General features: G+C 41.7%; 1 protein-coding gene across 1 annotated transcript; it reads right to left on the minus strand.

Annotated features, from left to right (window-relative positions):
• Positions 1–20,014: 20,014 nt before the first annotated feature.
• bhlhe23 (basic helix-loop-helix family, member e23) lies at positions 20,015–22,054 on the minus strand. Its single transcript, XM_082519849.1, has one exon. It carries the CDS (start codon positions 21,647–21,649, stop codon positions 20,966–20,968), a length of 684 nt encoding a protein of 227 aa, XP_082375975.1. The 5' UTR covers positions 21,650–22,054; the 3' UTR covers positions 20,015–20,965.
• Positions 22,055–22,745: the final 691 nt, after the last annotated feature.

Raw genomic sequence — 22,745 nt, forward strand, 5'->3', positions numbered from 1 at the left:
CCTGAACACGCACGTACTGATCCATACACATGCAACCGCATACACATAATGAGACGCGCGCACACACACACACACACAGACACGCACAGACACGCACACACTTTCATGGCCTGAGGTTTAAGTACACATGCACACATAAGCCCCCCCACATCCACACATATCCACAGACCATCACACAAGCTGCAGGCAGTCTCTCTCATGCCAGCTCCAAACACGGCGCAAAAGGAATATGCTTACAGAGCTCCAATTTATAGTGGCTGCTCACTGAACACATTTTTACAATTTGATAAAAATCTGCAAACAGAGATGTTAAAATCCAAGAGATGTATCCATTAAACTCTGACTTTCAATCAGTATTTCTAATCATGGCTCTATACTTTGATCCATGTAGTTTCATTGTGCAGGGATTTTATGCTGTCAGTAGCAATGTTAGCTTCATTCCATTAAATGGAACATTTTATCCCGCACATTTTATAATTAAAAAAACATAGAATATTTCGATTGCGTTCCTTAAGTGAAAATTTCTATCTGATGCAAATAAATCAGAAAACATTTTAAACACACAATGCTTCATTATTTCACACTGAAGTGTATTTTTCCAACCTTTCCAAGCCAAACACTAAACTGTCATTCAGTGAAAGTTTAGCTAAATTTTTTTTTAAAAATTTTGCTCAATGAATTGTGCTAACCTAGTTATTGACAGTATGAGTAAATATGGCTTCCTCCTCCTACACGAGTCTTGCAGTATGCACACTGTACATATGCAGTACATACGTGTTCATGTGTATCATGTAGGTCAGTGAGGACATGCAGCACTGCTCTAAGCGTCTGAACTTGTGGTCCATCCAGGAAAAGCTCATGAGTTACCCTCAGGAGATGCTGCCTTCTATGGAACCTTCCCCCCACACCTAATGCACACCTAGCTAGCACACAAACCCTCACGCACACACACGTGGACTTTGACACACAGTAGTGAAGGATGCCATGTGTATCCAGGTGTCTGGCTGTGCTGTAGCGCCCTTCAGATGTCACAACGACAGAAATCAGTGTTCTGACCAGAAAGTCTGCAGGCAGCATGCGTGTGTTACCTTGCCACATTTGTGTACATGAGCACCAGCGTGCGTGCATGTGTGTTGGTGCATCTGCGCACGCATTTGCATGTGTGTACTTCTGGTTGCCTGTTCCTAGAGGGTGGGGGTGAGAAAAACAAGTGAGAAAAACAGCAAAACAAGTTAAGAGACAATGAAGAAAGCAACACTGGCACCTGTTTCCCCTGGTGTTGAGGGCGAAGAATCCACCACAGAAACTACAATGACTGGTCCTTTGATGTACTCTGACTCTAATAACACCACTGATGATTTTATTTCTGGGTATTTTAGTTCAATAGCATGCACTATATCACCTTTTCCTCCACTTCTAAACCAGCATAAACATGTTCTCTTCCTAACACACATGCACACTTTTGTTGGGTTCAGTTATGTGGCCAGATGTCCAAGTTGACACAGCGCTTAAGGCGTTTGACTGGATGAAACAGTGCATTGGCTGCGGGTAAAGAGGGATTAAAACAAGGCCTGAGGCACTTGTGTTATATTGAAAACATCCTGGGCTGCTTTGTATGGAGATTTGCATACATTGGGGTCTGTGCAGCGATGGCCCATCTGCTGAAGTGCATTGTCCCCAAACAACAAAGTGTGTTTAAATATTTCACATCTCCATCTACTGGGACAGAGGTACACCGAAATGAGTGGAGAGTAAGTGAGAGAAATAGAGGGAGACTGAGGGGGTGAAAAAAAAGACAAAAAAAGGAATGAGTAGATTGGCACAGCTTTGAATTTGAACTGCTCCCAAATGTGCCTCAGTCAGAGCCACAGTAAATAACACTATTGCCGGCCAGAATCCGGGAAAATGAGGAGAATCTAAATATAATATTTTGTGAATCTGATGTCTACTGGAAAATTCTTCTGAATACAGAAATTAAGATGTGGAATGTATGCTTTGGTAATCATATCACACTATGGTTGTTCTCTGAATATTCAGTTAAAGATAAAACGGATTTCCACACATGCAATTTAACATTTAACCTGATATTAATAAACGAATTGTCTAATGTATGCAGTGTGTTTAACTATGAAAGACACTGCTGATGTTGGTAGAATGAAACTGGCAAAAATCCACAGCAGACACTTTGGAGCAGTAGTAAGTTATCATCCCTCTGGCCCAAAACCTCTTTATTGTATTAATGTCATAACTCTGGATTTCTGTGACATTTAATGGCACTGTAAAATTAGATAATTACTGTAATATATCTGTGTACTCATGCCCGTTTCTGAGGTCAGAAACATAAAAATTAATGAGGAACAAGTGGGAGAAAGGGGATAGAGAAGAGAGATTAAATGAGAGAGCGAGTGTGCGAGAGTTTAAAAGATGGCAAAAGTTAGTTATATTAATGCAAGGAGAAGACAGTCTTTAGTCACTTTGACATCCAATGTTTATGCATCTTGTCTTGATACCCCTGCATTTTTATTTTCTCTTCTCTCCCCGTGTGTCTTTCATTTCGACCAAAACATACATCAAATGAAAAACATGCTCAGGGCAGTGGATGGTGGATGGAACAGTAAGGTGATTTAACGACGGGACGGTTTGTGTGTAGGCTGGACAGCCTGGTGCAGCCTCCGTCTTCACAACCAGCACACACAAACCAATGCACACATTTACACATTTACACACACACAGATAGACACACACACTGACACCAAATATCTGAAAAAAAAACGAAAAAAAAAACAGCCAAGATGGACGTGAGGAACATGTTGCTTGCACGGGGGAGGATTTTGGAAAGAGGAGCGTGGTCAATCTGTTTGTTTCTCTGCCACATCCAAGAAGAGTGATAATTTCATTTTCTTTCATTATTTTCTCTCTTTTATTTTACTCCTAATGTCAGATTTTGAAAGCTGCTGAGGTTTATGTTCAAGGAAGGAGCATATCAGACAATGGTTTTTATTTATTTTTTGAAATGGAATAGTGGACATCGTGGCAGAAAAACAGACATAGCCTGTGGTATTACCTGATCCTTGTACCTCTTCCTTGTCTGCCTGTGTCTCCGTCTATCTAATTATATCTCATAAGCCAGTTCATTTATGCAAACTATTTAGCTGTAGAAGGTCACGGTTGGGGGATCTGTGAAAAAGTTTAACAGACACACATTAACCCTCATTTAATCAGGATTACAGAGAACAACCAAGCATTATTTAACACACATCACAGACCATGGCAGCAGTAGGAAAATATGGGACACACACACACAGACACAAATCCAGCACAATCAATCTAATGGTGTGCATTAGTTAACTGCCAAATGTTGGGCTTTTTATGGCAGGATCACCCATCCCTTGAAAAGATAAATACGGTGCACAGATCCCAGTAATTACAGCAATCCCCTTACAGCACACAGAGACTGTCCTCACTCACCAGCCTCTCTGGAGTACTATTGCCCTGTAGATTAAGTCATTTAGGACAGTTTTAGGGCAGCCGACTGACTGACAGAAAAGGAGCTGGACGGAGAGGAGACAAAAGGAGGGAGAGGAGTGTTGTCAACGTGTTTTGTGGTGTGTTTTTTGGGGGGGATGGGTCCTATTTGCAAGGAATATGGACAGAGCAGACAAAATAAATTGCACCGGACAATCAAATGTATTTTGACACACCTGCGTTACGCAGGCAGACACTTGCACTGCTTTACTCAGGTTAACCACCAACATAGAAAAAATCCAACTGAAGAATGAAAAGGAATCACAGTTAAACCGTGCAATATAAAGGACTCGTGGCCTTTGTGACATACGGCAAATTAATGTCCGATAAAGCAATCAGAACAAAAAAGCAAATATTTAAGTTTTCCACTGCATTTCATGTTGCAAACTGGAGTATTTTTTACACAAATATAGTAAGCTTAAGTGCAATTTATACAATTTAATACAACTACTGTACAGGTAATATCATAAACTGTCACCGTGAACTCTGTTTTGCTCCTTTAAAGTCATGTGATTTTGTTGATTAATGAAAGTACACACAATATGTGTACAGTTTCAGAACAATGCTAAAGTGATTTCTACTGTGTGTATCATCAAGCACTAAAAAGATGCTTAAAAGATGCTAAATGTATTTTCTTCCTAATAAAATCCTGTTGTTGTTGTTGTTGTTTTTGTTTGTTTGTTTTAAAATTCCCATTTCATAGGTCCAGTGCACTCTTTGTGTGTCACTGTCAAATATCAGCAGGATAGCTGAAATGAGAAGCAGTAGTTTGCGTCATTCAAATGCTGGCCTGTATGCACTGTATAAGCAACAACAGGGATCCCCTCCATATAACAGTATACCATGGTAGTCAAAATCTCCACAGGGCACCTTTAAACTTTGTGTTGTTGTACCAACTGCTTGTGTGGAATCAGAGATCAGAACTGAGTCATCTGTCTTTATACCTGCTTTTCCAGAGGAGCTCGCTGTGATGATGCACCCCTTTCTGGTATAGACCACAAAAGAGTTAGACTACTCAAGAAAAATACCTCGACTGTCCGTGTGGGCAGGTCTGTGTGGCTGTGTCCAAAGGGCAGCGATGGGTGTGGTTTCGCAAAGGGAACTGAGTAAAGCCTTCAGGCCTTTCAGGGCAATTGATGTCCAACGGGTGGCTGAGGAACACTAACTCACTCTGCTCTCTGGGTGCAGCTACAACTCTCATTAGTTTAAGTGTGTGAGAGTGAGAGTTCTCTGCCTCTGCAGCCTTTTGACTGAACAAAGCAGCAAAGGGCCAAAATCTCCTCAGATGGCTTTCTCTACAGGGGGAGGGATGCACAGAAGCAAATGTGCATGTATTTAAGCTAAACTGTGTATGCAAATAATAGCACTCCTACGTATTTCTTCCTTTTTTTCTTTTGCAGCCATGCGTGTACTGTACATAACTGTGAGCATGCAGATTAACAGCGGAACCTAATCACGTCTGAAATATAAGCGGTAAACATTTGTATGGACAGATGTGGATTAATGTTCATCTTTTCTTCAAGCCACAGATTAAACCTGATTTACTGCCTAACAGGTTTTAGTTTTGTTCTATTTAATTTCAGAGAGATAGAAAAGAAGAAAGGATGTAAATGAGGCAGAAAGAGAAACAAAGGAAGGAAGCAGAGTGACTGTGTGATTGTGTCTCCTACTTGTGGGGAACTTGCCAGAAGAAGCCAGACAGTGAAAGTGGAAAGAACAAAGAAAAAAAAATAGATGGATTGGATGGAAAGGGAGGCAGAGGGAATCGTCAGATGCTCCTCATTCCTGTTGTGGGTTGCTGAAGTGAAGGAGAAGAAATTTGAGTCACAGAGACGGAATCAGAAATGTCAACAGATTGAGTCAGAGCAGAACTGGGACCGTCTGGAAGGAGAGAGTATCAACACTGACGGAGGGGCATGCAAGATTTTGGGACCATCACTGAGCTAATGGCAAAATTATTGGACATTATGTGTGTGCGTGTGTGGATGTGTGTGTACGTGTTGCATGGGGGCGGATGTGGGATTGGCTTAGTCTGCTGTCTATAATGAATGGTTAATGTTAGTCGGGGAAAAAATGAATACGGTCACCATCTGCTCGATCTAAGTCTGCGTTCTGTGCATGTGTGTGTGCACATTTGTGTGTATGACAATCATGCAGACGCACACACACACACACACACACACACACACACACACACACACACACACACACACACACACACACACACAATGTGCTCTTGGAGAGGGATTTGGAAATATGGGATGGAGGAAAAAGGAGGGAGGAAGAAAGAGAGGATGAAACAGCTAGCAGAGGAGATACGAACAACAGAAACCTGTGCTAACATGAAGAAAGAAACAATGAAAGTGATATAAGGAGAGAGTCTGAAAAAATGTTCATGTAGGTAACATCATATGTGTTGAGATACAGCAGAGACACAAATACAGGTGAGCACAAATAGGGCACAAATTACAAATTCTGTCAGGTTTCCTCAGCGCATCTAGCCTGTGGTTGCAAGCAAACATGCAAAAAAAGCACACTTGCAAAAAATAGAAAACTGTAAAGGAAAAAAAATACTTTTTTTGTTGTTTTATTACTAACACTGTCCAAGCTGAAAACAATGTATACATCCATGAATATACAGGAGTAAAATAGGTTTACAAAACATTTGCTGGAGTAACAACAAGATCCATAAAAAGTGCATAAAATTATATGTAAGCAACAGCAGTGACATTGGCTGCTAGTTTTAAAGTAAATAAAATATTTGTGCAGAATTGCACTTGTTATATAATCTTTCCCAAAAATGTTGAAAATGCAGCTGGCTAATGAACCAAATCTGAAAGTGTTTTCTACGGTTATGGGCTGTCTGAATCAGAGCTATCGCTTAACATTTTAGGCTTCTGAACAGATTTAATGTTTTGTCTATTTGAATCTGGATAGCCATCTGTTGTATAATGTTTAATTCTGAAATGCAAGCAGCACACAATAACAATACTCAAACAACAAAAAGATAACCAAAAAGGTTATTTGTATGTTTCCACTAGTCCAGATACACCAGGCAGACTTCTGAATGACTCGAAGGACTGTGGATTTAATATGTATTGTTCACAATATCTTATGTGATGACTTCATACGAATAAAGTAACTGAAATATTTAATTTTAGTTTTAAATGGTAGGCAGATAAGAGAAAATATTACACAATACAGGTAAATATCATGGCTAAATTTAGGACCTTTGTGCAGCTATCTATTACCAGACTACAATTTGAATACAGTATTTAAAGCTTTAGGGAGATTACAAGTGTTGAGGACACCGGAACAGAATCATCCCCGGCTGTGCTCAAGCACACACACACTCTCTCGCCCACTCACACACCAACACAGAACAAATACAAGACTTAGCTTTTTCTCTTTGGTCCATGAATGCACTATATTTGTGTCCAAAGTTTAAATCATAGAAGCCTTACACTTTTCATGCATCATCACCATGCTCACGGGGAGCCTTTACAGGAGAAAAAAATACAGCACAGATAAAACATTTGTGATACATCTTTAAACACTGGGTTGATAAGTAAATACAGCCTACATCAATAATCCTCATGTCACTGCGCACTCTGTATTATGCAGAGTTGCACACGCACGCACACACAGACACACAGAGACACTGCCAGGTTGTGATTAAATTCTCTGTGGCCTATGATCCGCCTCTAAATCTTTGCAATTTTCATTTTATGCAGCTTTAATATGGATCATAGTTGCTCTCAGAGTGCCCCATCTCCTAATCTGGAGCAATCTGAGTTGAGCCTGGCTGGGCCAACAGCTGACGCTAAGCCAGCCAGTCACACTCAACCAGCCAGCAAGTCAGCCACAAAGCCTCTGTGCAAGTATAGGCCTAAAAATGATGTGAGACAGGAGACGGTGGAGACATTTTAGAGGAAGCTTAAAATATTTTTGCACAAATGCAGAATATAACAAAAAAAAGTGCCAGATTAGGGGGAAAAAACAAAAACACAATTAAATTAAATCTCAGAATAAAGATTTTATAAAGGAAATCAGGATAATATCCGAGTTTCAAGATGCTTTAATAAATAGTGTGCGTGTGCACCTACATATTGTAAATCCTGATTAGGTTAAAATGAGATGGGCCTGTCTGAGTGTTTGTGAGGGGGGTGGCAGGAGGTGAAGGGAGGAGCTGAATGGTAATGTTTGTTGAGGTCATAGTGTCGCAGTGTTTTTGGGTGTGGCAATTTCTTTGCAATAGGTCATATCATTTTCTCATACACATGCTCTATATTTTCACACGACCTTGTTTATCAGAGAATTGGAGAAGCCATAAGAGGATCAAGTAATTAAGTGTACACTGTTAAAAAATGTATATTAATATTGTAATGCTTATATCCAGGAAATCCAAACGCACTGGATGATCTCTCCTGCAATAATTTTGTTTGAAAAAAGATACATCTATGTCATTTATAGTAAAGTAAAAATATATGAATTTGCATGCTGTATCGTGTTTCTCTCAATCTAGATTAAACTGTCATGTCAAATATCAACAGACTAACCAAGTAAAATGTTGGATCAGGAGCAGGCACCCTGCTGGGACTCATGTAAATAATACTGCTGCTGATGGAGGAAACCCCACTAACTGAGCAAAGCTAATGCTCGGCTTATCTATCTCTCTGCTCCTCTGTCTCCCACACACATGCAGTACAGTAGCAGACAGCCTTGTATTTTAAGTCTTTACATTTGTAATACTGCAGAGACATTAGTTAGTGTAGTTCAATCTGCCTTTTGGTAAAAAAAAAAAAATATCCTCAGGTGATTATTTTAGCAGATAGTAATGAAGAGCACAGGGTGAAAATGTAAGAGGGAGAGTGAACATCAGGAGGAGGAGATAACCCCCCATTTTAGCCTTTTTAATCCTCCCAGTGGCAGACGGGAACACCATTTAGATATCAGGGGACCCCTATGGATATATTAAGAGCACTGATTTTATATGAACACATTGATATTGATGTACACTTGAAATTTATGTGAATCTGACAGGTATGACTAGAAACTAAAACATGTTTATTTTATATATAAATTACCCTGGATTTGAATTTAGCTTGCACAAAAAGCAGTTTAATAAGAAATATGTAGGAATGTATGATTCCAGTTACCTCAAAAATCCTTTGTGACACACTAACTCTTTGCATTTCTTTTAATCTTTTGCACATTGTTCATGACATAGTTTATCCTCATAGCATTTGCTTAACCATAATCTGTCTATTATGTAGTATGCGACATTACGTGATGGCAGAGCTTCAGTTCATCCTTTGTCTTTTTTTTTTTTTTTTTTTTTTTTTTAATAAATAGGACAGGGGGAATGAATGAGAGAAAGAGGGGGAGAGAAAGAAAGAAAACCAAAGGGGAGAAGAGACGGTGAGAAGGGGGGGAAGAGAGAGAAAAAAAAAAGAACTCCTGGGTCACCTGTATGGAGAAAAAAAAAACAAACAAACAAAAAAAACAGAGGAGACAGCAAACAACAAAGAGCAACATAATAATAGAGAAAACAAAGCACCATCACAATAAACTAGCTAGTCATAGATATCAATATTTACTAAATAATAAACGATATTGTGCAGCACGCAAGATAGACAGCGCACAGTGTGCTTTGAGGCAGCAGCCAAGAAAGCTTTAGTCCGCGTCTGTGAATACCCATGTGTGCATACCTGTGTGGATCAGCATGCTTGCATTCCAAAGGTTTCTCCATGTAATGATCTGCTAGGGAGTGTGGGGGGGCCACAGCCCCGTCCTCCAGGGTGTGAAGCGGGTATGGAGGAGATCAAAACTCCAGACATCCAGAGGCCCCCAGAACACAAGAGACCATGGAAGACCAACAGAGGGGCAGCCGCGCCACTGTTCCAGTAAGAGCTGAGGAGAGTCCCAGATGAGGGCTCGCCCAGCAGCCGCGGAGCAGAAGTCAGGGGGAGTTGCAGTGACGCGCCCGTGAGCTCCGCCGGCCCCCAGCTGTGCCTGAGTGACCGAGCCCCCGGCCGAGAGGCCGGGGGCACCCCACCTCCAAAGGGGCCCGAGCGAGCCCCAGGCCCCAGGCCCCGACAAGCGGCCGCCAAGGAGTGAGCCGGTGTGTACCCGGACGCCCACCCCCAGACACAAAGAACCACCAACACACCGACACCTGAGGGAGTCCGCCACCGGCAGGGGAAGTGGTGGTGGGTGGAGATAGGCCTCCAAACCTTGGAGGGCCTGAGGTGTCCCCAGAGAGGTGGCGTCTGATACCCAACCTGACATATAGACACAGACATACAGGCACACACAGATACAAACATCCATTCCCACCCTCATGCTCTCATATGCACTCACTCCACACTCAACCAACGTGGAGACAGACATAAAGAGACGCTGTACACACAATCACACTCCCCAAGCGTACTCTACAGACCGGGTCTAGGTACCCTTGCCCCTGGAGGGGGGAATTGCACCCAGACCCAGGTGGTGTTACCCTTTTCCCTGCGGTGGGGAGAGGCAGACCACCCCGACTCCGCAGCAGCAGGGAGGCCCCACACCCCAGACCGCAGTCGGACGGCCAACTCCTCCTTCTAAATTCCTACACTTACATTTTCAACTTTTTTTTTCTTTTGGCAAAACTTTAAAGCATAACTCAAGTGATTTTTTTTTAAATTCCTTAGTGTCAACACAATAAGTACTGACTTGACAAATATTGCTTGTGTCACCACAGCCTAGGTCATAAACGTGCATTATTATCAAAAGAAATTAAGAGTGAACTGCATGACCACACTGGGTGATGATGAAAGAGAGTATGGTAGATTATATTTGCAGCAGTAGGACATGCACTGTGTGTGTAAATGTTCAGTTAAACATCACATACACAGCTGAAGATAATTTCACACAAAGGTACCATTTACTTCTGTTTAATTAACATTTCCTAAAAATAGAGTTTCCAGGTATTTCAGGAAATTTTATCCTTATTTATTTAGATCTTTGTCTGTAATGAACAGGCTTGTTGTGTCAGACAGGGTTGGGGCATCAAATATGTTTTATTTTGTCTCTTCTCTGAAAATGATAGAATATTGCTAACCTACAATTTTAAATACTTTTGAACCTATATCAATATCAATCCCTTTTGTTTTATTTCTGTCACCTACCTCTAATCCTACACAATCAGGAACGCTGTCCTAAAGTAATGTACAACCATATGAAAAATGGCTGAAAGATCCTATCATAAACTATGCACTGCTGCACGCTGTAGCATAGCGGCAGAATGTTGATAATACCAACAAACTTGTCCCTGTCTGTGCTGAAATATTAAGACCACTTTCTGCCTGTCAGGAAGTAGATAAGTGCAGGTTCACCTCAGTGAACATGATTAAATCACACAATAACCTCCTTCCCCTTATCAAATCCTCTTAAGCAGGCTGCATTACATATCTGCCAAACAAAGAAAACTCAATCAGAACAATCAACCAAGCCAGGCCAAGCCCGTCCCACTAGCTTGTCTGATCCCATTGTCGTGATTAAAATGAAAATGGAGCTGGGACATTACCAGAAATCCCATGTTCACCTTATGAGGAAGATCAGAAATGTGTGTGTGTGTGTGTGTGTGTGTGTGTGTGTGTGTGTGTGTGTGTGTACTTGTATTACTGGCTCTGTGAGGACGCACATGTTTATTAAGTCAATGTGAGGACCTCGTTACCCTGTGTAGGTTAAGTCTTCTAGGAATTTCCTGATTATGGTGATGACAAGTGAATGAATTAAATCAATGTACTGTCCTCTGAAGTGAAGGAAACAGGACTTTTTATCTTGCCCTCTCTCTCTCTGTCTCGCTCTCTGTCTCGCTCTTTGTGTGTGTGTGTGTGTGTGTGTGTGTGTGTGTGTGTGTGTGTGTGTGTGTGTGTGTGTGTGTGTGTGTGTGTGTGCATAAAAGAGGAAGATAAGATAAATGTATCCCGTGTTATTTCCTGTTTGTTTGTTTTTATAAAAAAAAATAGGGTTTTATTGTCTGCAGTATTAACAGAAGATACATTCTAACTGATAGCATTGGATTGGTGATATTTATTGTTTTCATTCTTAGTAGTAATAAATTAATTTATTCATGTGCAGTTTGTTTGAAGCAAAAACATGTTTTTAATGTGATTCAACACAGAGTCACCTGTATGGACATATTCCAAATGTGCTGCGGGGTTTTGGATTATGACTCTTATGAAATGGCAAAATATGAAATAAACCACTGGGTACAAAGATTTGGCTCAATTAATCTGCTTATTTATTTATCTCTTTATTTATTTATACGTTAAATTAATTATACTGTAGGATATTCTCAGTTCCGTGAGTATTTTGAAAATTATGCAGTTTTCAAATTTTTGCCACCAGCACAAAGGATTTGTGATGCAATAAATACTTGAATTGCAGACATCAAGCTTTAATTCAAGGTCTTTAACAAATGTCTCTCCATGTATCTGTGTGAGCGCTTATTTGTGTGTGTGTGTGTGTGTGTGTGTGTGTGTGTGTGTGTGTGTGTGTGTGTGTGTGTGTGTGTGTGTGTGCCAGCAACTCCTGGGCGAGCTTACAGTAAGAGGCACACTTCATATTATTGTTGCTCCAGTTCACTTCCTGGGATAATCCTTAACACAACAGAGTGAACGGCAGGTGACCTGGACCAACGGTGATACAGTATGGGGCTCCATTACCAAACACACACACACACACATACTCACACACACAGAGTCATCCATTCATAAATAATATCAATATGACCCACTCGTCCCTCCTTCCTTCTGCTTTATCGCCACTCCTCTAACACATTTCTCCGTCTTGAGCTCCCCTCCTCTACTCTTAGCAAAACATATTGTAGCCCTGCAGCCTGAGATGAGGGAGTGTCATTCATCCACAGCCCCAAAGTCATCTCCTCCATTAACAGCACTGTCTAATTAAACCTGTAAATGACAAACACATAGACACAAACACACACAGGCTGTGCTCTAATGACCTGCTGTAGCAGGAGACTGATGGGCAGCTGTCTCTTGTCCATCCTCTGTGCAGATCAACCTTGAGACAGGAGACCTGAGGGATGACAATTGGACCTCCGAGATAAAACCGGAAGGTTACCAGAGCATTGATAATGAATGATTTATATACAGGAGCTTAGCAGTTAGATAAGTTGATTGATTCATTAGCTGAGAACAATATTGTCTTTTAACAAGATGATGTTTTCAGTGCTGTGCTTAGTAGGTCTCACATATGATTTCATCTCCTTCCAGATATTCACCATAGCAAAACAAAAACAACAAGGGATACTGGAGAAACAAACAAGAGGTGTTTTTCTGCTGTTTGACTCAGAATCAAAAACAATAGCAGTCTCCGGGGATCATATCTGGCATTATTATCCTCTTATTTGTATTGTATGAAAAGGGAATAACAATAGAGTGGGTCCATGGCTTATCTAGAGCTCCTGTATTAACCACTGTGGGATTAGCATTAGCAGCCAGAAGCTAACTTGGTTATGTAGCTCAAGATGCTACATCAAGAGGGTGGCAAAAATCAAAAGCCTTGAAAACCCCTGTTTCTTACTAAGAGAGAAAGAGAGAGGCTTTATTGCATAACAGTGATGCTAAAACCCAGCATCTCTGAGAATAAAGCATCTGTCTGTTTGTTTGTTCCTCTCGCTGTCAATCACTAAAATCACCCTGCTTGTCCACTACACTGTCCCAGAGAAACCTAAGCATGGACAAAATAAACAAATACTCTTCAATCCATTTTCATATTAGTAATAAAATGTTCGAATATTTCAGAGGAATTATCCCTTCCAAAAAACAGAATAAAAGCCCTCTTATTCCCGCTAATCCCTCAAAGACTGTGATATTACCTGATAGGATGTTGTACAGTGTGAATACTATCAACAAGGCATGGCGAAAAATAATGTAAGCAGTTTCCCATTCTGGAGATTAAACCGAGCATGTCTCTTTTCCAATTTTTCTCTTCCCCAGAATGTAAAGCTTGTTTTTTTCGCTGAAGTTCTCTCTCCTTGCCCCAGAATGAGTCATAAACAGTTTCTTTTTCTTTGTCATGCAGCTTAAAGAAACAGAAGTTATTTACTATATCTCCAATAAAAGGGTTAATTAAGGAAACATAATTTTGGGTTCACTTTTTCAGTTAGCTTTGAGGATTTTACACATTTGTGATTTTCAGCTGTGATGAGTGAAGTATTTCTAACTGTGTCAGTTAGGCCACGACTTTGGTCTATTTCACCAGCTTGTGATTGCTATGAAATTTTGAACATTTGATGTTGGTGTTGTCACTCCTTTGATGCTGGCGAGTTTATTTCCCTCCTGAAATCACAAACTACATGATTCTCAAACTGTGGGATGGCCACACTGGCAGGACACGAAGCCACTGCATGAAGGGCATGGATGATCGGCGGAAAAATATGAATGAATTACCTTTTTAAACAAAAAAAGTTTGCTAATGCAATCAGATTGAGATTTATGCAACTAGAAGCTAGCTTGGATCTTTTGTTATTGTTAATCATTGACAAAAATTGTGGGTTGTGAGAAGTGAACTGAGAAGTGAGGGGGCATGCCAGAAAATCACTGAGAACCACTGCGCTAAGTCATTCAGGGTCTTTTTGTCTAAGCACATTTTCACACATTGCCCACACCAAAACAAATTTTACACATCAAATGAAACAAAATGAACACCATCAGCTGCTGGAATCTAGAATGACTGATGTACACTTGTCTCAGTTTAACAGCCTACTGTAACAGAGCAGGGTCCTCCGACTGATTGTTTGTGGTTATTAGTCCTAGAGTGAAGAAAATCCCAGAGGCTGAGCTGTATGACACTCAAAGCCCCTCAAGTCCAGCTCTTTTCTGCTCTATACATATTGAACAGTGAAGTCAGGGGGCTAAGAAGATTAACACAATGGGATAAAGAGGCTGTAAGAGCTTTTGTGTAGCCTCTGTATTGTGGGTGGGTTAGAAATGCACAATGAAAGTTGTGACAGCACTCACAAGCCCTTAAACTGCTTGACCTTAATGTTTATGAGCTTTCAAAGAAAAAGCTGTGGGAAGAGGAGAAAATGAAAAAAACAAAACAAAACACGTAACATGGTAAAATGCAGTGTTGCTAATTCTGTTTGGCAGCACTGCACAAAGAAAGAATAGAAAAACACTGTCAGGTTGAGAATGGGTGTCATCAAGATCACCTGAAGCAAAACTGTCATTGTCTTTCTTTTCACTTAAAATGTAAAAGTTGTTGCTGCGCCTTCCTTGTTCGGCAAAGGATTATTGTGTGTGTGTGAGTGAGTGTGTATGTGTGTGTATGTGCACAGTAAGAGTGACTGGAGCACTGAAATGACATGAAGAGTTATTTGGGCTGTAATGAAGCTGCTTAATGAAATCAGTGCCCTTGAAAGTTCTTCATCAATTCCAGCTCCCTTGCTCACTTGCTTGCACTCCACCATTCCAGCCTGTCAGCTAATCCACGTGCGCGACACAATATTAATTAAACACAGCGTTTCCTGAAGTACTTAAGTGAAGCGCTATCATTGATAATGAGCAGGTTTAAAGGAGTCACATCCCTCCAAAATTACTTTTTAAACCGGCCTTATTAAGCAGAAAATGAGGCCCAAATCAGCCTACAAGCTCCTCATTAAAAGCCACTGATCCTTGGCTACGTGCATGTTCCAGTGGTTTTAATTAGGCTAGTGCAAGATCGTCAGCGACAGGAAGTGCCATTAATCTTGTCTTTTCATCCTGAGTGGGGGGGTTACAGCATGTTGCAGTGTGGTGCTCCAGCCTGGGCCCAGTGGAGCCTTAAACAGTACAATAAGATGAGAATTAAAAACCAAGTGACACACTTTGAAATGTTCTTCATTTGTGTAAAATGACACCGAAACTGTGGGAACACACAGAGTCACGCTTCCCTCTTCTTGCAACCTTTGGTATCACTTTGCATGTCTTTCAGTTAATGTGCATCAGAAGCCACACATAAATACTGACACACAAAAACAGGATGAAATGTGTCTTCATTTACCCTCGGTATGTGTGTTTATGAGTAGCACTCGCTGTAGAGGATGGTCCCGGCCCTGCCTGTCACACCGTCTCCGCATGGAGGATTATGGATGGCCAATTACATCGCTTTTGTCATTAATTAATGAGGATAACGAGCTCCCCCTGCTCCCCACAAAACCATGGTGCTCCTCAGCTGGTACTGAGCAGCGAGAGGGGTGCTGGGGCCTGTGTGTGAAAGTGTGTGTGTGCGCGTGTAGATGGGTGTATACTTTACTTCTGCATTACGTGCCTTGTCGATAATTCTTCAAATTCAATGGCTGAGATGTGGTTTAAAGTTGGAGTACTGGTTAGTGCTAGGCAAGAAGTGTTTAAAGTTAGGGTAAGTCTTTGGGACTAGAAGGAGATACAGTGTGATGGAGGGTTTGCTGATTGCTGACTCCAGGGCATTCATGTACATTTGTCTAGTAAGTTGAGGTGTGTTGCGTGTCTATGTGTCTGTGTATGTCTAGTGTTTGCCCACCACCAGTTATGTATGTCTGGGACCATTACAGAGATTAGGCCATGCTACAATAACGGATGCCCCCGTTTGTCAGCTCATATCCTCTGTCAAGACAACAAGCTAAAGGAGAAAGAGTGTGATGAGCACAGGGATAGAAAAAGGGGGAGGGACTGCAGGAGGAGGAGAAATAGAGGCAAGTTAGCAGGAGAATGTAGGGGTGAGAAAAGCTTTAGTAAAGTGCAAAAGAGGTCTTGAAAGAAAATTGAGCCTTTGAGAATCAAAATGTCCTGGGATCAACAAAAAATGAGGGTAATTTTGGCCTAGGATATCATTTTCAACAATGGCTCAGACTGTTGTCATCAAGTGCTGCCTATCCCAGCTCCTCTCCCCCCCTACCAGGCCCAATTTGGCCCCTGCCACACTGTCTGGGTCTACCATGCGTCGTGTCAGGTGCCTTGTGGCGATAGGCAAAACGCTTTGCATGGCTGCCATGTTTCAAGGGTTTTCAGCCATATGAGCACAAAACACGGGCATCCGCGCACACACATTCACACGATGCACAAAAACACAGACACATACAAACAGACATCCTCTCTCCAACCCCCCTTTAGACATCTGATTAACGAATGAAAGGCCCTGGCCCGTCCCCGCTACACTTGTAGGAACGTCGCCCCAAATCACATGGCTCCTCGGAACCAACTGACTCACCCGCTTATCGCTTCCGACAAGGCGGGGCTGGGAGGGACGACAAAGTGTGATGTCATAGTGAAGCAGAGAAGTTGGAGGTCCACGGGTGGCTGGGTGGGTGAATGTGGGGCATCCTTACAGTGCAACCTCTGGCATTCTCATCTCCTCAGCACCTCATCTCTTCCTCCACGTGCTGTGCCCTCTTTTTTACTCCACACACTGATGAACCCCCCGCGCACACATCCACTTGCCTAGGTCTATTCTCTATCTCACATCCTCGCCCCTTCCCCCTCTCAGGAACCTGCATAAAAACAAGCCTTCAATGCCACTTCACATACAAAGCCTCAACTATGCTTCTGTGAGCGCATTTTAATGAAGACAAAAAATCTCTAATGTTTAATAAACCCTTTGGTCCCCCTGCAGTAAGCTTAATCAGAGTCGAAGGGTGTTCATTTTCCTTCAAGGCCCCTGTTGTAAGTACAGTTTGTGTGTTGGGCTATGTGTGTGTGAAACGGAGTGCTACAATGTGCATCAGACACATGAGCTTGCACATGGAGAGAACTTAATTAGAGAAAACAGCGCTGTCAGATGCATTAGGCAGAGGTACGCACTTAAGGGCATATGGTTTTAGTACTATACCATCGGGTTGGAGAAAAGCACACAAACATACCTCAAAGCTCTGAGCCATGGTAATGAAATCACTCCCTTTCTATCCCACCGAGAGCAAACACAAATGTTTACAGACATCACACAGTCTGTCCGTACTCCTGCACCACACTGGGCTGTGAGAGTAGTAAAGCACCGAGGATTTCTCCGAATAAATACACTGTCCACAAGAGAAAATAGGTGAGAAAAGGCAGCAATAATAGTTTGCAATCTTAATATATGCTATACAATACTACAATGCATTTATAGTAAAATATTTTCTTTCAACACTTTGAAATACCTGGATTATATCATATTTAGAGATGAATCTACGTTCAACTGCAGTACTCCCACTACCTGTTTGAAAATGTGTTTTTGTGAGGAGAGGACAGTGATGACGCAGGTTAATATGACTATTTTTAAATTCTGTGTGTGAGGTGACTCCACAATCTGTCATGGTAGAACAGATCAGACAGGTCCAGATGAGGAATATAAGTACACATAACTGTCTTTCACTGTACTTCATTCATAGTTTTAAATGATGACTTTAAATCTTGTTTTTATAATTGTAGCCTTCACAAACATGTGGCAGATTTTGTTTTTAACCTTGCCCAGAGCATATCCAGAAATGTATCTATTTTCTGTGTTGCATCCAAAATCAATGGGTTTGTATAATTGTAGTTGTATGGATAAAAATTCTTTACGTGTGTTTGTTTTATTCTTTCTTCTTTTCTTTTCTTTTTTTTTACTGTATGTTATGAAAAAAGATATGTACATTTCTCTCAATTTTAATATTTTTAAACACCAAATTGTACTTTCTGATATTGCATTAGACACTTACTTTAAGTCACAGGAATTATCCATGTAATTATCAATTTATTACATGGATAATTAAGAACAGTTATTTAATTTGAGTCCATTTATCAGCAAATTAAATGAGCAGTCAACATGTTGCACAACAAGAAAAAGGAATGTTTGCCACTTCCCACATCTTCAGATTCTGATTTACATTTACGAAAATTGTAAAACACACAAAAGTGCCCTTGTTATACAGAAAAATGAAGATAAATGATTATTTAAAACACACTTCATTCACTGCTGACTGGCTAAAGCATCGGGGAACACCATCATGTGACCAGCAAGACCGCAAATCTGTCTTAATGTATAGCCAACATGTCAAATAACACACTACCACTATGCACGCTGATGGCCATTAAGATAATAAGGTGCCAAAATATAACATATATTTCTTTAGCTCGACATCTGAGGCCTATAGGGAGGAACAGTGACCACCCAACCATCGGTACACAAAAAGCAACAGTCTCATTTATGGCTATTAGGCTGCACAGGGACTGATGAAGCGCAGGGCCAGAGTCCTCACATCATTGGCAGCATTTGTCACATTTCATCTCCGCTGTCCTAACTGTCTCACGGGGCCTCAGACAAGGCATGTGTCATCAAAGGTCCCATTTAAGATGCCATGGGTGGCCTGTTGTTGTGACATGTATCTAAATTGTAAGAGAGACACACTGTGGTGGATCACTTAGTCTCTGACTAGATTTACCAGACTGCTCAAGAACAAATGTCTGGTTTAATGTATTCATCGGAGCAAGTAGAAAGAACACAAATGAGTGTGAATATGTCAGTGTAGGAAAAGCACCTGTGAGATTAAAGGCAACATTTATTCTGGTATTACTCATTTTTTCTAAGTTCTTTCTTACAAATCAAAGTACTTTTCAGGCTGGTGGTGATTGAAAAAGAGCACATTTACCTAACGGTTTACAATTGTAATCAGTCTAATGGAAGCGTTGTTTAATCCACTACTACTGTGTGGATCTTTGTTCAGTGTTAATTTCCAGATCAATAGGTTAAATATGTAATATATTTTGTGACGTTAGATGTTTTTTATTTACACCCCAAAACCACAAATGGAAATCTGACTATTTACATTAACATATGTACACTACTATAACTAAAAAGAGAAATAATAAAGCACTGATATGTAAACTTAGCGATAACATGGACTTGTTATTAGTGTGCCAAACAGAGATACTATCAGAGAGTTAGAGATGATCAAAAACAAAGACAAATGCTTGTTTTCAGGAATGTGAATATCACTTCTCTCTGACCAGTACAAATACCAAGCATATTTTCTTTTTAAATATGTATATACTTTGCTCTAAATTCATCCAGTGCCCAACCTGCAAAGGGGAGCTGGCCCTGTAACGTTCAGTGAATTGTCTACCAAAGAGACAGGAGCAGAAATCGTGTTAATAGCTGTCCAGGCTTTAAGAGCCCGCCAAGGAAGCATACAATCACCCAAATAACCAGAGACAGGTCCTGGGTGCCCCGGGCGGCTCTTGCGTACTTCCCTTCAGCGCCACCGACCCCACTGCGTGCCAAACAGGCCTCACCAGCCCCACTGAGCTCGTTTAGACCCATCTCTTCATGTCAAAGGCTTGAAATGCAAGAACAGAAAAATGCCAACTCATTTTTTGCGGGGTGAGTGGGGGGTTCAACTCAGAGGGTAAGAAGTAGAGATCATGTTAGCAGCGTGATAGTTTTTATTTTCTTTTTCACATATAAAATTTGTCTGTGGCTACAATGCACCGTTATTCTCCCATTTGTTTGCCTTGAAAAATAGATGCGTTAAAAGTGTGTCAGTTTTTTCAGGGTTTCCTAAAAAACACGGCATTGTGTCCGGAACGTAAACATAAACAGAATGCATTTGAAAATTTTGAAATTTTAAATTAAGTAAAGTGTGTATTTTTACACTGCCTGAAGTTTAAATATCATGTCAGCGGTGTGTCTCGTGTAAAACTGTTTTAAAGCTGTGGCGTTGTTGTTGAAATGAAGCAAACCGAGTCCGAGCATAGATATGTGTTTTAATTATAAAGACATATAAACAATATATGAAATCCATGTTGCAACACAACCAAAACGCTTCTTCAGTTGATAGGCTGTAGTCATATAACCATTAAGATAACCGGGCTTGAAGCAAGTGATTTTTTTTTTAAGTTGTACAATACAATCATGAGAAATGTGCAGTAACGTAAAATAAAAACAAACCTGTCAACACATGGTATCAGAAAATATCAGTCAGAATCACATAAAGTTGTGTTTTTTATCTCCCACATAGCATCATATAGTCAGTCGGGGGAAGCCTTAATTGCGGTTTCAAATCTAAATGTTGTAGCATTGGGTCCCGTTTCGTCGTTTCGTGTTGTTGTTACTGAATGTTGCATAGATTACAAATGAGCTGATAACAAAAGCTTTCTCAAATTTACCCAAATTTGGACATGGCCTGTAAGTGTTTGTAAAGTACAAGCGACAAAGTAACAGGGACGTCATCCTATAAGAAGGCCTAAGCAGTTCAGTTTCTATGTAGCGTCAGTTAAATCTGGATGAAACATTGCAATATGCTCACTTAACCATATCTTAAGATTATGCATTAGACTAAAGTCGTTTTTTTTTCTTCTTTTTTTCCACAGAATGGTTTTAAAATAACTAGGGTGGGTGAGAGACCGACACGGGTGCAGTATAGGTAGGCTAAAAGTTCAGGAAAGAGAGTTAAAGCAAATCAAGGCTTGTCGTTACAGTGTTTGAAGAGACTCGACGGTGCCCCAGAGTAAGTAGTGCACTTCTCGGCACAGGTGGCGAGTGCGGAACCCGAGAAGGGGTATACGGCAGCCTGTCCAAAGGGTGCCAGGGCGGTGGGGATCGGTGAGGTTATGGTCTGTCCTTGGTTCAGATACGCCACCAGCCGCCTCATCTCCTCCAGAGCCTGCGCCTGCATGAGGATGTAGTTCTTGGCCAGGAGGAGAGTGGCTATTTTGGAGAGTTTTCTCACCGAGGGGCTGTGGGCGTAGGGAATAACGGCGCGCAGGCCGTCCAGCGCGTCGTTCAGGTCGTGCATCCTCCTTCTCTCGCGGGCGTTGATGCTGAGCCGCAGGGACCGTTGCTCCTTGCTCTTCTTAGCGAGGGCCCCTCCGGGCTTGTCGTCCCCAAATGACGAGCCCCTTTTCCGGGACTCCAGCGAGTCGAAGCCATCCTCGTCGTCGCTCGTGTGTTCCCCGCCGCTCTCGTTGGACTTCGCGGTCTGCCCGGAGAGGAAATCAGTGGCAGGTGTAAGCGGGTACCGGCCGGGGCTTCCAGCACCATGGCCAGCGCCAAACCCGAAGGCTGACTGCCCGTAGCGCTGCGTCAGGTCGAGGAGCGCGTCGTTGCTGATGGACTTGAGCAGATTCTCTTCGTTGGCATTCATTTTCTCTTCCAGAGCAGGTTTTGACCAGGAAAAGTCTACCGCGCTTCCTTTATCCTTATCCTTTATCCTAGCTTTTGTTTTGGAAACAGTAGCGTGTTCTCGCGTAGTTCTCTCCAAGAGTTGCTGTTTCCAAGGAGTTCCTCTCCTTCTTCACTCCTTTCCTCTGTCAGTGCAGTGACTCTTCAAGAAGGAGGCTGTGAATCTGAAGCTTCTACATGCATTCACCTCCTCTGTACACTGCGCTCCCCCCTTGTTGCGCGCATAGCCCACGTTCAACAACACTTCTCTAACTGTGCTCGTTGAGACCGGAGCGCTCGTGTCCCTTTCGTACGGTCGGTTTCCTCTCGCGCGTCTTTCTTGCCCTCCCTCGCCTTGGGCAGATTGTGACTGGCGCTCTGCCCTGCTTGCAAGTTAGTAGGAGCACGAGGCCCGTCGGGATTATCTGCCCGTCCAATCAGGGGGGCGTTTTAATTAACTCAGGAAGAGCGCAGGTCTGCTCCCAATTTCAATCACAAAGCGATAAATGCAACACAAACTGACACAGCCGCGTGTATGCCGGCACTCTCCACGAATAAATACAAATTTAACAAAACTGTTCTTTCCGATACTTTAAATAAACTTGAAGTTGGAGGTATTTGTAGGATTTTTTTTAGGCATTTAAAATGCACAAATGAAGAAGAGCTCAAGCCTTAACATACGACTAGGTCGTTGGAGAAAAAGGACTCACCTATCTGAAGAAGTCTAGATCAGAAACATAGTGAGGGATCAGGTAAAGGACATTTTGTGAGGTTTGGGAATGTGACCTCCAGGTTCGAGCGTTTTGCTTTTTGAAGTGAATGTGATAGATAGACAAGCTGACAGTGCAGTGACAGTTTTGGGCATCAGTTTCAATTGTGCAGCCTTCTCTGATTGATAGTCCTAACAATGAACCCACAGTCCTCCTGACCGCCGTTCACCTGCACTCTGCTATCAGCACCAACAAAAGCTCGTGGGCAGATACACTCAGACATCAGGTGTTACAGCCCCTTACACTATCCAGTCAGTGATTAGTGAAAGAATCAGTAACCAAATGTCATGAAAATCGTCACAATTTGCG

The sequence above is a fragment of the Aulonocara stuartgranti genome (assembly GCF_965226115.1).
Source record: "Aulonocara stuartgranti genome assembly, chromosome: 20".
Classification (NCBI taxonomy): Eukaryota; Metazoa; Chordata; class Actinopteri; order Cichliformes; family Cichlidae; genus Aulonocara; species Aulonocara stuartgranti.